We start from the raw sequence: 17,870 nt of genomic DNA, 5'->3' as shown, positions 1-17,870 counted from the left end.
GACTTATTAAAATTAAAAAGTATTTAAAACCCATTTTTCTGGCTCATAGAATATAATAAATGTAGGTTACATATTCTTTTAAATATTTTAAAAACAAATAAATGGAAGAATTATTTTAGTATTATTGATACACTATTATAGTTTTGTTATTTCTTTGAGTTAATTTTATTTTTGTATTTTGTTTTCACTTTTATTTTAGTAATCATCGCAGTTTTGTTATTGTTTTTAAATATGTATAGAATTTACTTTTAATTATTTGTTAGTAGTATTTTTTACATATTTTATTCCATTTCAGTTCATGCTTATGTATATATAACAAATATATAACAACAAATATTTTTGAATGTTTTTAGTTATTTATAAACTAAATAAAAAAATGAGAAATGTTGCCTTGGCAACTAGCTGAAATTAAATAAGTAATATAATTTATTTAAAGTAACAAAAATGTTCTTGATGGCTTTAGTTGACTGTAATAAACCTCTACAGGACCAAGACATAGACCAATTCCAATTTAGATGCTCACTCTTAAAGCCATAGTTCACCCAAAAATGAAAACGGTCATCATCATGTTGTTCCAATCATCTTTCAGCTGTTAAACACAAAATAAGATAATATGAAGAATGCTAGTAACCGAATAGTCACCAGGAGCCACTGACGTCCACAGTATTTTTTCCCCATACTATGGAAGTCCATGGGGACCAAAAACTGACACATTCTTCAAAATAATTTTCACTTTTAGGTGAAGAATCCCTTTAAAATTCCTGATATTTCCAGGTTTTCCGTGACTTCTCTAAACAGACGCTCTCATCAGGACTCATAGTTCCGGTTCGGGTCTTTCTCCTCCTCGGGTGTAAGCCAGTGCTTTCTGAGGCCCGTAGGAGGAGGTGGGGAGCGGAGCAGGGAGCGTGGACGGAGGGAGCTGTGACTGTCGGTCCAGAGACTGATAGATAGAGGGCGATAGAGAGCGGTTAAAGTGCAGCGGCGAGCCGGTGGTCCGAGGAGCACGGGTGAGTGAGGAAGACGAGGAGGAGGACAGATGCGAGCGGCTCCCGTATCCATATGCTGCGCTGCTCAGGAGGAACTCCCTCGAGCCGTACGCCGGAGGAGTCGGGCCGCGAGACGACGACAGCCCGCGTAAATCCTGCGGCAGGCTGCGTCTGCTGGGAGTGTCGTAGATGCCGCTGTCCTGCAGGGGTTTGTCCTTGTCGTCGGGCTCACGGCGCTCCTGGATGGAGCTCATGAGTGGTTTGGGAAGGCTGTCGTAGCGGACGGGCGACGGCTCGCGGTTGATGTGCATGAACACTGGGCTGCAGTTGCGTGGCGGAAGCCGCTGCACATCAACGCAGCCGTGGGACAGACCCGGATCCATGGGTAGGAACGCCGCCTGGACGCCCGCGGGATGCAGAAGGCTGTCATAGGACAGGCTCCCCGTCCGGCCGCTGAGGACGCTTTGGCTCGCGTGTGGGATTTCGGCACGCTGGGATCCGCGGCGGCTGGAGTGCTTGAGACTCAGCGAGCGTGAGTTCAGAGTCAGAGCGATTGCGTGGTTCTCGGGCTGCAGCAGACTGGGTTCAGACGCGTGTTCCTGAGGAACCAACGGAGAGATCCTCGACACCATCTACATCGACAGACAAAGGAACATCTAGGAGAACATGCAGCCAGTTTCCACGAAAACATCCAAAGCAAGTCAAATGTATTTATTTAAAGCTTTTCACAATCATTCCAAAGCAGCTTTACAGAACATACTGTTATGTCTAAAGCGCTTATTGCTTTACCATAGAGCGGTTTTAGTGCTGGGCGATGACACGAGTGATCCTCCAGATTTACATCTAGCTACATCGAGCTTTTAGTGATGTCTAGCACATCTATCAGTGTGGCAGTGACTCAAACACATGACTGAGAATTCAGAAGGTACATTTGAGAGTGAAATTTCATTCGATTAAGACAGTGGTTCCCAACCATGTTCCTGGAGTTCCTCCAACACTGCAGGTTTTCTATGTCTCCTTATTCAAACACACCTGATTAAGATCATCAGATCATTAGTAGAGACTCCAAGACCTGAAATGGGTGTCTCTGACACAGGAGAGATGCAAAAGTTGCAGTGTTGGGGGGCCTCAAGGAACGAGGTTGGGAACCACTGCATTAAGAGATTTAAATATTACTCGGTTTCATTCTATTACAAGATTTAAACGTCAGTCGGTTTTGTTGTATATCGAGATTTAAACATTGGTCAGTTTCGTTCTATTACGAGATTTAAACGTCGGTCAGTTTTGTTCAATTGTGAGATTTAAATGTCGGTCAGTTTCGTTCTATTACGAGATTTTTACGTTCTATTACGTTCAGTTATGAATTTTATACATCTGCCGGTTTTGTTCTATTACAAGATTTAAACATCGGCCGGTTTCGTTCTATTACGAGATTTAAACATCGGTCGGTTTCGTTTTATTACGATATTTAAATGTTGGTCGGTTTCATTCTATTACGAGATTTAAATGTCGGTCAGTTTCGTTCTATTATGAGATTTAAACATCGGTCGGTTTCGTTTTATTACGATATTTAAATGTTGGTCGGTTTCGTTCTATTACGAGATTTAAATGTCGGTCGGTTTCGTTCTATTACGAGATTTAAACATTGGTCGGTTTCGTTCTATTACGATATTTAAACATCGGTCGGTTTCGTTTTATTAAGATATTTAAATGTTGGTCGGTTTCGTTCTATTACGAGATTTAAATGTCGGTCAGTTTCGTTCTATTACAAGATTTAAACATTGGTTGGTTTCGTTCTATTACGAGATTTAAACATTGGTCGGTTTCGTTTTATTACGATATTTAAATGTTGGTCGGTTTCGTTCTATTATGAGATTTAAACATCTGTCGGTTTCGTTCTATTACGAGATTTAAATGTCGGTCGGTTTCGTTCTATTACAAGATTTAAACATTGGTCGGTTTCGTTCTATTACAAGATTTAAATGTCGGTCGGTTTCGTTCTATTACAAGATTTAAACATTGGTTGGTTTCGTTCTATTACGAGATTTAAACATTGGTCGGTTTTTTTTTATTACGATATTTAAATGTCAGTCGGTTTTGTTCAATTATGAGATTTAAACATCGGTCGGTTTTGTTCAATTACGAGATTTAAACGTCCGTCAGTTTTGTTTCATTATGAGATTTAAACATTGGTCAGTTTTGTTCAATTACAAGATTTAAATTTCGGTACGTTTTGTCAATAACAAGATTTAAACGTCCATCAGTTCCGTTTTATTATGAGATTTAACCATACACCAGTTTAATTTAGTTATGAGTTTTATACATCCGTCGGTTTCATTCTATTATGTGATATAAACATCGTTCGGTTTCATTTTATTACGCGATTTAAACATTAGTCGGTTTCATTTAGTTATGAGTTGTATACATTCGTCAGTTTCGTTCTATTACGAGATTTAAACATTGTTCGGTTTTGTTCTGTTACAAGATATAAACATCGGTCGGTTTCGTTCTATTATGAGATTTAAACGTTGGTCAGTTTTGTTCAATTACGAGATTTAAACATTGGTCAGTTACATTATATTACAAGATTTAAACATCAGTCAGTTTCGTTCAATTACGAGATTTAAACAATAGTCGGTTTTATTTTACTTTGAGATTTAAACATTAGTCTGTTTCTTTGGTTATGAGTTTTATAAATCTGTCGGTTTTGTTCTACTACGAGATTTAAATGTCAGATGGTTTCGTTGTAAGCTAGTTATCAAAGAGTCTGATGTGAGTCTACCTAGTTTTAATCAAGCAGCTGCTCAAAAGCCCGAGGAGATGATGGCAAGGAAAAAAAAACTCAATTTTAGTGACAACAGGAGAATAAAAACCTTGGCCCAAAACCAGGTTACACCTGGAGAGCCAGCTCTTCTCTGGACAAACCGTTTCAACAACGTCAGCCTCGTCAAAGGTTACTGAGTGTAAATCTGTCTCCTCACCTGATCTCTGGGAACTTGGTAGAGCACTTTGGTGGGCGACTCTGAGGTCTGGAGTGGATTCATACTGTGTCCTGAAAGCATTAGAGCTCTGGACTGGAGCAAACTCTCTATTAGAAAACAAACAATAGAGGAGACATGAACAGATTCAGTGTTTCAGACCGTACAGAAACATGATTCTGCCACACATCCACTCACCTTCCAACGCTGCCAAATGGTTTTTGAGCAGGACTGGGTCTGGTTTGGGAGGCAGCGGAGGTGGACAGGTCAGACTTTTACTGTCTGGAGCGTCTACTTCCTCTAGAGACTTACACAAACACACCAACATGACACTAAATATTACACAGATATCAATAGTGACATAATCACTCTCTTACTGTGAATCTACTTTAAAGTGAACAAACCAGGGTTATTAAACTAAAACTGAAACCATAAAAAAACATTTTGTTACTTGAAATAAAATACAGATTAACTTAAATAATGTACTAAAATAACTAAAACTAAAACTGAACATTTTAAAACTATAACTAAAACAGACATTTAAAAACTTACAAAAATTTGTAAAAGCACACAACAAAGTTACTAAAACTTTAAATAAAGTTAACATAAAAACAGAAAAAAAAATCTAATTCAGAATATTAACAATATAATTAACAAACATATTATATTATAATATTTTAACAAAAAATATATCAGAGATACTAAAATAACACTTATCAAAAAAAAAAAATAATATATATATATATATATATATATATATATATATATATATATATATATATATATATATATATATATATATATATATATATATATATATATAATATGTAACATTTCTCATTTTCATTTAGTTTAAGAATGCACCAAAAATCTATAATTAAAACTTGAAATTGATAAAAAAAACTATATAGGTTTATTTTTAAAAAGTCATAAATAACAATGACTAAAATTAAATTAAATTACTAAAACTTTAACCAAAATTAAAATGAAAACAGAAATTATAATCACCAAAAAAATCTCACGACTCACGATTTAAATGAAGTCAAGCTATGCTTTTGAAAAAGTTGTCTAATATATTTCTAAGTTATAAAAGTACAAGCTGTTTAAGCTGTCAAAATCACTTTAGATTTATAATGATTGCATTAAATATATGTTTGTTTGTTTGTCATTCAGAGCAGTATAATCGTCAAACGAAGCTTATGGACTGAATCATTTTGAATTGTTCAAATGACACCATTCCCTAAAATTAATAAGACTAGCTTCAGAGAGAAACCATAAAATCTGTTTAAAAATATTTAATGGATTAAAACATATAGGCTTTAGTAAATTGACAGTGTCTTTATCCATATAACTGAGTGGGTTTCTAAAGCACAGCTGATGGTTAATGATGCTGAACGCAGCTCAGGTTTGATGTTTGACCTTATTCAATTATTCACAGCCTTGATGCACAAATGAAGTATTAATGGACATAAGTACCTTGATCGGGAGTGTTTGGCTCAGTTTGTGGGATTCTGGCTGATGGAAAGGAGGCTGAATGTGAAGCGGCAGTCTCTCACTGAGTTTCTCTGTGTACCTGATATTTAACGAGCAAAATCATCGTTAAAATTAAACATCCTGTCTTCATTTACTCACCCTGCATGCTGTTAATCAGTTTGGCATCCTTGATGTTTGATTCAGAAGAGAATGTGAGAAGAATTTAATAAAAATGTACAACTTCTCCCAAACGCATAAATTATGATTCATTTTGGGTATTTTATATTATATTTAAAGCTTGAGAGTAGTAACGATGAGCAGAAAAAATAACAGATTTTGTTTAATGGTCAATATCATGAAAAGATTATATATTGTGGATAGTAATGTAAAAAAAACTATGTAAAAATTTTCATTCAAAGTGCATTAAAATTAGGTGCTAATAATGAATAATATATATACAGTTTAATTTTAAGAAATATTGTCTTTTTATAATTTTTATGTAACTATTTAGGTTTATTTTAATTTTTAACTTATTTTTATGTATTGCTTAGAACTTTATTTTAACTGTATTATTTAACTTTATTTTAACTTTTAGTTCAGTTTTAGTTTCTAGTTTACACACACATGCACATATATATAATTTTAATCTTATTTTTATGAATTGCTTCACACTTCATTTTAATACAATTGTATTGTTTTGTTTTTTTTTGTTTATAATGCATATTTATTTTTCTTGTCCTTGTTCATGTGTAATGGCAATATTGTATGTAAACACAATCACAAAGTACTTTAAATGGTTAAAAATTATACCATCTGTCATATTTACGCTCTGGGCATGCCTTTATTTTATTTGTAAGAACTCGTATTGGCATCCATGATGCATGAATAACATAATAAAATGTATACATTTGATTCAAAGCATAAATTACTGTTGCATGGAACTTTAGAATTTTTGAATTTCTCCTCTTTCTTGTTTTCTGTCACATTTAAAGCCTGAGAGACGTCGTATGAGATATTGTCGGAACTAAATGTATCTGTTTGTGTTCCATAGAAATAGTAACAGCATGACATGATTTAGATTCTTCATGCAAGGGATTGTTTTGCGCGTGCAGAAGCGCGCTCACCTGGGCGTGATGGGACTGAAGAGCACAAACTGCACGTTCTGACAGCAGCCGCGCGTGAACGGATTCACTCCTCCCTGGAACTTCCCTGTCACCTGTCACACGTCACGAGGAAGTTCAGTCTCCAGCAGAATCTGATCTGATGCATGTCACACATGACCTTACCTGTTCGTTTGTGGTGCGTCCCCTCGCCACCAGCACCAGATGAAAACAGGACAGACCCAAGACGGGGATGAAGAAGAGAGCCGAGACACTCATGACCACCAGCCTGAACACACACCGTCAAGGTACTGTTCACCGCTTTACACATCATCTGTGTGATGTTTCAGACGATCAGAGAGCTCGTGACAAAAATGACAACATCACATAACAAAAAACTGAACTAAAAATAAATTGAAATATACAAAAATAATAATGCAAATAATAAAAGCATGCAACAAATTACAAAAAAAAAATTTAAAAAAAATTAAACCTAAATAATAATATATTTAAAAAAATAAAATGAGAACAAAATAGTAAAAATTTAACTGAAAAAAATAATAACAGTATTAAATAATAAATAAAAATAAAATAAAAATGTCAATAATTATGTAGTTTGTTGCCTTGTTCCTTACATGTGCTAATCTAATCTAATCTAATCTAATTTAATATCGTTTAATATATGTTAGAGCGCTGATTCGTGGTCCTTTATCAATCCTGTTTTCAACTCTACACCTTACACTTTCCTGTCATTCTCTACCGTCCTGTCTGCTTAATGCATGAAAAAAAAAAACAACAACAACAACAACAAACATATGAAATCAAATTCAACATATTAGTAAAAACTTTAAATAATTCTAAAATAACACAGGTTCAGATTAACTTCCTGATTAGTGACACACTGTGCTTTGTTTGAACGGCCGAAGTGTCAACTGACTCAAACCAATCACGTGAGTCTGGGGCGGGGCTATCTGTCTGACTGACCAATGGGAGACGGGGCAGTATGTTTGTGTCATTATTTCTTGTCTTTCCATGCCACAATCACGGAGCTGAAGGATACGTGACGGCGTTGTGCAGTTCCCACAGGTTCTCCGGATGATCCAGAACATACAGGAGACCACCGGAGAACACGCCCACCATGTGAAGAGTCAGAGACAGCAGGAAGAGGAAGAAGAAGCGATAGTTGCGTCTCCCGATGCAGTTGTTCACCCAGGGACAGTGATGATCAAAGTCCTAAAGAGATTACATGTATTAGTGCATTAAAACAACAAATTAATCGCACATAAATAGGCTATATTTGAAATATGAGCAGCCTATAGTAGCCTGTTATTAATGAAGGCCAGACCAACACTGCTACTGATTAATTAATTATAACCACTCAACATTAAAGTATAACTGAAAGCCAATTAACATTTAATAGGCCAACTTAAAAGAATCTTTACATGAATGTGCATAAACTGTGCAGCTCTCGATATTGATATTGCAAACTGGTGTTTCTTAACATACAGTATTATTTTAATATCCAGTATTATCATAATTATGAACACTCTGGTTCGTAACACATGAAGATATGTTCGATTTGCACAGTGTATGCAAAGTAGACGAAACAGGCTGAGGGCGGAGATATGCTAATTAACCATCCTCCAGCGGATGTGGGCGGGGCCTAAGCAATATGACATCATATCGCTTAGGAAATCTTGATTATTGAGACTTTAGGTTTTTTGAGGATTAATAAAAAGGAATGAATTGTGAATTTTGCATCCCTTTAAATATTTGTAATGCATTAAACAAAATAAATTAATTAATTTTGACAGCCCTTATATATATATATATAGCTATGTTATTATTAGTGATGAGTTAGCTAGTCGAGGTGGCGTTGGTCTCACCTCCACGCAGTGATCACACACGCTACAGTGCGAGCAGCGCGGCGGACGATAGAAGTGACAGGAAGCGCACCACTTCATGCGCACCTGCACGCCGCGCACCTCCACGTTCTTATAGAGCGGCGCGCGGAAGTCCTCGTCCTTGTCCTCGTCCTCATTAGCTATGACGAAAACACAGAGCGTTTTAAAATCAACATGTGCGTTTTACATTTCCGCTGTGGAATAAAAAAGTAAAAAGCGTAATTGCAAAAACTTATTATCTCATAATTCTGAGATATAAACTCACAATTGCATGTTAAAAAATCTGAATTGTGAAATAAAAAGGCACAATTAGCTTTTTAGATGTTTATACCATGGCAGCAAAAAAAATCGCAATTAGCAGTTTATAACTTGGAGTTGTGACAAAAGGTCAGAATTGTTCTAAGTTAATTGTCTTTTTATTTGTTTCTATTAATAGTATTATCTTTTTTCATCCATTAACTTGCAACTACAAGATAAACTAACTAGCAATTGTGAGGAAAAAAAGTCAGAATTATGAGATAGCTAGCATCATGCCATGAATGCTAAACATGTTAACAACATGCTAACAACATTTTAAATCAACATGATAATCATGTTAATAAAACGTTAATCCTGCTAACAATGTGCTAAAACATGCTAGAAACCTGTTTATTCATATTCAACATTAAATCATACTTAAAGGGACACTAAGCAGGAATTACTCCCATCTAGTGGTGAAATTGTATTTTGCATTCAAACTAATTTTGCTCTCCAGCGCCTCGCTTTTTCAAATGCGCGTTGCATCTACGGTAGGCGATATGTACCAAAAAGCTTTGACAGGATGTCTTCTAATAGCACTTCGTCGAGTTTTCCTTCAGGTGAACAGGTGTGTTATTTCAAACAAACTGCAACATGACAACTAACAAACGAATGTTACAGTATGAATTACTGACTGTGGAAAACATGAAATATTGTAATTAGTAGTTATGTCTAATTTATTCGTTATATTTTCTGAATTATATGCATTGTTAGATATAAAAAAATATTATAATATAGACTGTAACACTGACTTACCTGTCGAGAAGAAAACTGGCCACTTCAGCGTCTCTTTTGAAATCTTTATCAAGCATTAGCTCTTTCCACCTAGAAAAAGCTTCCCCGACATTAACTCTTGTTTTCTGTAATCTACTGTCACGTTTCCTTTTACATTCTATTTTTGACTGTTTTGGCGACGATGTTTTCTTCTCCTGTGGCGCGGCATATGTATGGTCCATAATAAGAATGCAATCCAGACTTTTAAACTTGCCGGTGCAGTTTCAAGCGCCTCTCACTGCTCTGCACCTGCGTTTCTGGCTCTGACCGAAAACGCGCTGTGGAAACGCGTTGGCTTAGTACTTTTTGTCCCTCTCTGCTATTATAGTTCTGCAAGATGGCGGAACTACATGGAAGCCTCCGTCGACCTACCCGTCCCATGTATATAAAGATAATAAATTCTTCATTTACAAGGATTAGTTTAAACATTGGCATAGGTATTTGTACACCATTGAGGGCATATTTATGAATAAAAATATTGATTTTAGATAATAAAATACCTAAAAAGTTACTTATTGTCCCTTTAAATATGCTAGATATAAATATGCAAGTATGATAAATCATGCTAGTGACAATGTAAATCATGTTCGCAACATGCTAAAGCATTGTTAGAAATGTGATAAATCATGCTGGCTGGCAACATGCTAAATCTCACTAATAATGCTAACAACATGTTAAAACATGATAGCAACATGCTAATCATGTTAGCAAACATGCTAAAACATTGTTAACAATCTGTTAAATCATGCTAACAGCATGATAAATCACAGTAAACATGCTAACAATATTTTAAAAGAGGTTAGCAACAAGATCGTCATGGTAATAACATGCTAATCACAATGAAAATTATGTTAGCAAAATGCTAAAACATTGTTAGCAATGTGCTAAATCATGCTAACGGCATGCTAAATCACAGCAATAATGCTAACAATATTTGGTAACACTTTAGAATAAGGTTCCATTAGTTAATGTTAGTTAATGTATTAATTAACATGAACAAACAATGAATAATACATGTATTACTGTATTTATTCATCTTCGTTAATGTTAGTTAATGAAAATACAGTTATTCATTGTTAGTTCATGGTAATTCACAGTGCATTAACTAATGTTAACAAGCACAACTTTTGATTTAAATAATGCATTAGTAAATGTTGAAATTAACATGAACTAAGACTTATAAATGCTGTAGAAGGATTGTTCTTGCTTAGTTCATGTTAACGAAAGTAGTTAACTAACATTAACTAATGGAACCTTATTCTAAAGTGTTACCCAATATTTTAAAAGGTGTTAGCAATGGTAATAACACACTAATCATGCTAACAGTGTGCTAAAACATGCTAGAAACATGCTAAATCATATTTAAATAAACTAGCAATGTGATAAAATATTAATAGCGACAATGTAAATCATGTCAGCAACATGCTAAAACATTTTCAGCAATTTGCCCAATCATCTTAGCAGCATGTTAAATTACCTTATTTTTCCATTCCATGTCAAAACAACAAAACAAAACAAAATTGGAAGATGTAAATTAAAGATCCTGAGAAGAAAAGTGTCAGACTTGGAGACTGCAGCTGTGATGTGTGTCTGAGTTCATCAGATTGATCTGTGATTGTGTGTTTGACTCGACTGACCTCTCGGGAACACGCCGGCATCCATGAACGTCGCCATGATGAAGTTCGCCATAACGAAGAGGAAGACGATGCCGACGCATGGCGGGAAAACAGGAGACACGTTCACGGCGAGCCACGGACACCTGAGAGGATCACAGATAGAGCAAAGATCTCCAGAGGAACCACACACACAATCTCAACAGCTCAGAGTTTCTGATCAAGTAAAGGTCAGAATACGGTCAGTAATATCTCCAGATGAACTCTTCCTGGACTGAAGCAGCTCAGCTTTACTTGATTCTCCATCAATCATGTTTTAGAGTCTCAAATCTGATCTTTTGAGGAGCGTTTGTTTCCAGAAGCTTTACTTTCACTGTTCCTCAGCGGAGGAATGATCTTCACAAGCCTCCAGAACATCTCACATCTTCTGAGGAGCCTTGATTTCTCCAGCTCTCCATCACTGTGTTATATGTGCGGATCATCTACATCTCATCTCATTACTGGAGATATAGAGTGATATTTACATCCATTTATATCAGTATCTGCTCTACTGTTAGAAACATCACTGATTTACATCAGAATTCATCTTAGAAATATCAGCAACTGCAGAAAATTCATATTTTTGCTCTGTTTCAGTAAAACTGAGCTCCATATTCTCGCTATATCAGACTAAATGAGCCATAAAAGCCTGATATGTTACTCAAATATCATCTTTCAGAATTGATTTAAGAACAATCACATGAAATATTGTTGACTTCATGTCAATGCACCAATAATCAGTTCAGATCTGCCTTCATCATCGCTCCACCGTTTGTAGCTCAGGGTGAATAATTCACAAGCAAAGCTTTCACTTGAGTCGAATCAAACGTCTTGTGCCTTTCTGAAGCTCCATCTCTAACATCTGAGAGATTCGTGGGCCCTGAGGACCATCAGCTTCACAAGGACAAGAAGAAAAGTGTGGATCAGTCTAAAAAAGGAAAAGCGTAGCGGGGATGATTGCATCCGGAGCGTGAGATTAAAAGCAGAGGTAATCAGCCGCTGGGACGCAGATTAAACTCAGGTTTTTATTGAATGAATCTGTGCGATCAAATTAAAGACGGGAAACTACAGCATGATTGTTTCTGAACTGAGATAGTTCTGTATCTGTATGTGTGTCAGCAGGAGGGTCTGAACGTCACTAATCCCAGATTACAGGATCACAGAGCCGTCTGCACAGCCTTCACAGCACACAACACAACAGTACGACACCCAGACCAAACAGATCCCAGTCAGTCTGTGCTTCACTGTCAGAAACACCTCTGACTCATCACATTCAACTCCACAAATGCATCGCAAAATGAGCTCTATTTAGTTTTAATTATTATTTCCATGACAGTTAAACACATCTGTATGGATGCTTGTTTCTGACACGGAATGACTGTAAAAAAAAAAAAAAAAATGCTGATTTTTATCTCATAATTCTTTTTTTTTTTTACTTGCAAGTTTGTACAGTATTTACATTTTTTTAAATAGATTTTTTACTTTTTCCCCTCAGAATTATACGAATTCTAATATCTTAAAATTCTGTGTTTGTTTCCAAAAAAAGTCAAAAAAGTTTGATATAAACTGCGAGAAAAAAAGACAAAATGTATTTTTTATTTTGTAGAGGAGGCAGAAATAAATAAATAAAAAAGATGTTAAAAAAGTCAGAATTGTGAGATATACATTTCCTATTTAAAAATATCTTAGAATTTTGTAATTTAAAAAAATTGCAATTACCATTTTATGCATTTTTTTTTTCATTCTGTGCTGGAAGCAATTTTTTCTCACAATTGCACGTTTACATATTACAATGTTTACATTTGTTCTATGAATTCTAGTTTATATCTTATACACAGAATAATTTTCTCTAAATTGTCTAAGAGTTAACGTCTCATAATTCTATTTTTAGTTTCCGTCATGGAATACTGTGAGATATAAACTGAGATATATATCCAATACATTTGTCTCCTAATTTATCATTATTTCAATGAAAACAACAAAAAATAATAATATATTATTTGAATTTAAAGTAAATAAAATATCAGAATGGAATTAAATAGAATAAAGCTTCACTCATCACCAGATACAGCATAGAGTAAAAATGACTTAAAATGTAACATTAAAAACAGACTCTAGTTACTATTACCAACTTTGAAAATAAATGACTCAGAAGTTAACATCTAGAGACATTGCAATAAGAGAAACAGTAATATAATACATTGAAAAACTGGATTTGTTTTCTTTATATATATATATTTGTATTTTTTCAAATGAAATCTATAATGCATGAGCTCAAGGGAAAGTGAGTTAATCTGGATATGGGTCATGAAGAAATGATTTGTATGGAGGACAAAGGCTTTTCTCTTTATGAGCGGATTACGGCTGATGTCTCGTTGATTTCTGACCATCTGCACACAGAAACATATTCAGTCACCTGCTTCATTCACAACACCGTACAAACACATTAAACACTATGATGCACATACTAATGACAGACACACTGGAGGTGCAATGCATTCTGGGATTCTGAGTCATTTGTGTAGGTTAGTTACCGGTGTGTGTGCAGTTAAAGAACAGATGCATGTCACATTTCTGTCCTTTTACACTACAGGGTATCAGTGCTTCTCTGCAGTAAAGTCATCAGAGTTTCTCCCCAAACTTCTCTCTCTCTGTATGAACGTGTGTGTCTCGTGTGAAGCCCGTTCTGTGCTCATGACAGATGTGCAGCTTAAACTCATCGGGGGTCACAGGGCTGATCAACACCCCGATTCCTCCGGGATGGGAATCAAACAGCACCAGGAGCAAATCCTAATCCTCACCATCCCATCTGCTCCAGTCTCAGCAGCGGAGCGGCCGATGCATGATGCATGCACACAAATACTGCACCAGAAGCATGCACGCATTCACATATTCATTACCGGACAAAACGGTTTCAGAAATGGTGAAAACTGGCTTTAATCAACTTGGTAAAAAACATGATTATGGTGTTTAATATTCCAGGAGGACAGAGACGCTTGAAGATGACCTGTGAGATATTTATAAATGTGTTTTTACATGTTATAAATTAATCTTAAACAACATATATTCGTAACATACTTTGCAATGCACCACATCTTTTCATAAATAGTTGTAACCAAAGTTAAGATGCATTATAACACTTGCAGATTCCAACACTGATCTGAAAGTATTACATGAAGAGTTGTTAGTGTCATGAAAGATGCAGGTGTCTGTCAGAGCTAAACCTAAAGGAAGACTGCTGAAGTGGATGAAGGAAGGTCAGCTCAGAGGTGACTTACGTGAAGACGAAGAAGAGTGTGGATGAAGTGACCAGTAGAGCGGCAGCAGTGGACACGGGGATGTAAGCGCTGCTCCTGCGCATCCTGCGTCCACATCAGCCATCAATCACTCTCTCAAACACACAACAGACCTTCAGCAGCAGCAAACACACATCTCAGATCAGAGCAGTGCGAGTGTGTCAATCATCAGTGTGTCAGCGAGGTCAGATGGTTTATACAGGGGGCTGCTGGGGGTGGGGCAAGAGGGCGGCAGTGGGTGTGGCTCAGTGTAGACTTGTGGGTGTGGCCTGCAGTGGGCGGGGCATCAGAACATCCCACACCTAATTTGAATTTAATCTCAATCCAACAGCCACTAATCTGTCATGGATGTCCATGGTTGTAGAAGATAAAGCATCCTGATGAAGTCTCTTCTGTTCACAAAGCCTACATTTATTTGATAAAAAATAAAACAAAAGCAGTAATAATGTGAAATATTTTTATAATTTAGAATAACTGTTTTCTGTGTGAATCTCTGTGGATGTACAGCTGTTTCAGCATCATTCCTCCAGTCTTCAGTGTCACATGATCTTCAGAAATCAGAATAATATGATGATTTACTGCTCAAGAAACTTGAACTTCGGAGCCTGTTCGCGACTCGGTTGATTCAGATCGGGACTTCGGAGCCTGTTTGTGATTTTTTTAAATTAAGATCTGGACATCAGAGCAGGAAGTGTTTGTCAATTTGTGATAAATGAATATTTGACCTGAGGCTTTTTTTTTAACCTGTCCATGTGATTTTTAATTGATTTCAGAATTTGGAAGTCATTGATCTGGAAGTCATTTCTGAATGATCTTCAGAAATCATTCTAATATTATGATTTATTATCAGAGTTGTGCTGCTGAAACTGTGATACTTCTTTCAGGATTCTTTGATGAATGAAAAGTTAAAAAGAAGAGCATTTATTTAAAATAGAAGTATTTTCTAACAATAAACACTAGAGTTCAAAAGTTTGGGGTCAGAAAAATTGATTCTTTCTTTCTAAACAAAAAATTCAACTCTTTTAGGATGTATTGTTGATTGTTTTGATTCAGATCGGGAATTCAGTGCATGTTCGCAACTTATTCAGATTTATCAACTGAGAATAAAGTTGAACAGAAAATATCATGAACTCTTAAAGATGATGATGAAAATAAAAGATAATATTGCATATAAAATTATATCCTCCTATATAAATTATATTCCTCCTCAGATGAGTATTTAACATGTTTATTATTGTGGGGATTAGTGTGTAAGTGCCACTCACACACACACACACACACACACATACACTGGTCAGAGTTTGGGATCAGAATGATTTATTATGGGGGGGTTTTATCACAGAAATAAATGATATTTTAAGGGAAAATTAAAACAGAAACCATTATTTTATATATTTTATTTTGATAAGTTTGAATTATTAATGATTTTTGACTGTAGCATCACTATCAATAGCCGCGTGTCAATAGCATGTGGCGCTGTTGATCTATAATCACCTGCAGAGACACTGAAATACATTCCTTGGTCGAAGTTTTCAGATACTTCGGAGCCTGTTCGCGACTCGGTTGATTCAGATCGGCACTTCGGAGCCTGTTCGCGACTCGGTTGATTCAGATCGGCACTTCGGAGCGTGTTCGCGACTCGGTTGAATCAGATCGGCACTTCGGAGCCTGTTCGCGACTCGGTTGATTCAGATTGGCACTTCGGAGCCTGTTCGCGACTCGGTTGATTCAGATCGGCACTTCGGAGCGTGTTCGCGACTCGGTTGAATCAGATCGGCACTTCGGAGCGTGTTCGCGACTCGGTTGATTCAGATCGGCACTTCGGAGCCTGTTCGCGACTCGGTTGATTCAGATCGGCACTTCGGAGCGTGTTCGCGACTCGGTTGATTCAGATCGGCACTTCGGAGCCTGTTCGCGACTCGGTTGATTCAGATCGGCACTTCGGAGCGTGTTCGCGACTCGGTTGAATCAGATCGGCACTTCGGAGCCTGTTCGCGACTCGGTTGATTCAGATCGGCACTTCGGAGCCTGTTCGCGACTCGGTTGATTCAGATCGGCACTTCGGAGCGTGTTCGCGACTCGGTTGAATCAGATCGGCACTTCGGAGCCTGTTCGCGACTCGGTTGATTCAGATTGGCACTTCGGAGCCTGTTCGCGACTCGGTTGATTCAGATCGGCACTTCGGAGCGTGTTCGCGACTCGGTTGAATCAGATCGGCACTTCGGAGCCTGTTCGCGACTCGGTTGATTCAGATCGGCACTTCGGAGCGTGTTCGCGACTCGGTTGATTCAGATCGGCACTTCGGAGCCTGTTCGCGACTCGGTTGATTCAGATCGGCACTTCGGAGCCTGTTCGCGACTCGGTTGATTCAGATCGGCACTTCGGAGCCTGTTCGCGACTCGGTTGATTTAGATCGGCACTTCGGAGCCTGTTTGTGATTATTTTAAAATTAAGATCGGGACATCAGAGCAGGAAGTGTTTGTCAAACAGTTAATTTGTGATAAATGAATATTTGACTTGAGGCTTTTTTTTAACCTGTCCATGTGATTTTTAATTGTTTTCAATGACTTTTGGAAGTCAATACTTCTTGTACCTCAGTTGCATGTGTTGTGTTTTATGAATTGTGGATGGATTAATCAACTGAGAAATAAAGTTGAACATAAATTATCATGAACTCTTAAAGATGATGATGAAAAGAAAAGGTAATATTGCATATAAAATTATATCTAAATATGAACTAACTTGTGCAATACAGTAAATATTCTTACTCTACCCTAAATCAGTGAAAAAATGTTTGGCTCAGTTTACAGAAAAGATTACGTCACACATCTTTTTATTATGATGCAACATTGTTTCCTCTTCAGATGAGTATTTAACATCTTTATTATTGTGGGGATTAGTGTGTAAGTGCTACACACACACACACACACACACACACACACACACACACCCCGGTCAGAGTTTGGTATCAGAATGATTTTTATTTATTTTTTTGTTTTTTTACAGGAGTTTCCTTATCAAAACTGCATTTATTTGATCAAAGATACAGGGGAAAAAGTGAAATATTATTATGAAGTAAAACCTTTTTTTTCTATTTTAATATACATTAAAATCTATTTTATTGCTGTGATTTTCAGCATCATTACTCCAGTCTTCAGTGTCACATGATCTTCAGAAATCATTCTAATATTATGATTTATTATCAGAGTTGTGCTGCTGAAACTGTGATACTTCTTTCAGGATTCTTTGATGAATGAAAAGTTAAAAAGAAGAGCATTTATTTAAAATAGAAGTATTTTCTAACAATAAACACTAGAGTTCAAAAGTTTGGGGTCAGAAAAATTGATTCTTTCTTTCTAAACAAAAAATTCAACTCTTTTAGGATGTATTGTTGATTGTTTTGATTCAGA

General features: G+C 36.5%; 1 protein-coding gene across 1 annotated transcript; it reads right to left on the bottom strand.

The window, feature by feature from the left end:
• Positions 1–351: 351 nt before the first annotated feature.
• Positions 352–14,864, bottom strand: LOC113090286 (probable palmitoyltransferase ZDHHC8). The gene is made up of 10 exons (XM_026256208.1): positions 14,443–14,864; positions 11,150–11,271; positions 8,424–8,581; positions 7,598–7,770; positions 6,724–6,826; positions 6,562–6,653; positions 5,441–5,537; positions 4,163–4,271; positions 3,968–4,074; positions 352–1,618 (listed from the first exon to the last, which is right to left on the bottom strand). Exons 1-10 carry the CDS (start codon positions 14,523–14,525, stop codon positions 815–817), a joined length of 1,848 nt encoding a protein of 615 aa, XP_026111993.1. The 5' UTR covers positions 14,526–14,864; the 3' UTR covers positions 352–814.
• Between the last annotated feature and the right edge of the window lie 3,006 nt (positions 14,865–17,870).

This window comes from Carassius auratus, unplaced genomic scaffold (assembly GCF_003368295.1).
Source record: "Carassius auratus strain Wakin unplaced genomic scaffold, ASM336829v1 scaf_tig00054026, whole genome shotgun sequence".
NCBI classification, from domain to species: domain Eukaryota; kingdom Metazoa; phylum Chordata; class Actinopteri; order Cypriniformes; family Cyprinidae; genus Carassius; species Carassius auratus.
This window is presented reverse-complemented; position numbering and strand designations above follow the sequence as displayed.

Coding starts and splice junctions, on each gene's coding strand:
- LOC113090286 (XM_026256208.1), bottom strand. CDS start 14,525: ATGCGCAGGAGCAGCGCTTACATCCCCGTGTCCACTGCTGCCGCTCTA. Junction 5,538..6,561: donor TTCAGTCCCATCACGCCCAG/GTGAGCGCGCTT, acceptor GTTAAATATCAG/GTACACAGAGAAACTCAGTG. Junction 1,619..3,967: donor ACCAAGTTCCCAGAGATCAG/GTGAGGAGACAG, acceptor CTGTCGATGTAG/ATGGTGTCGAGGATCTCTCC.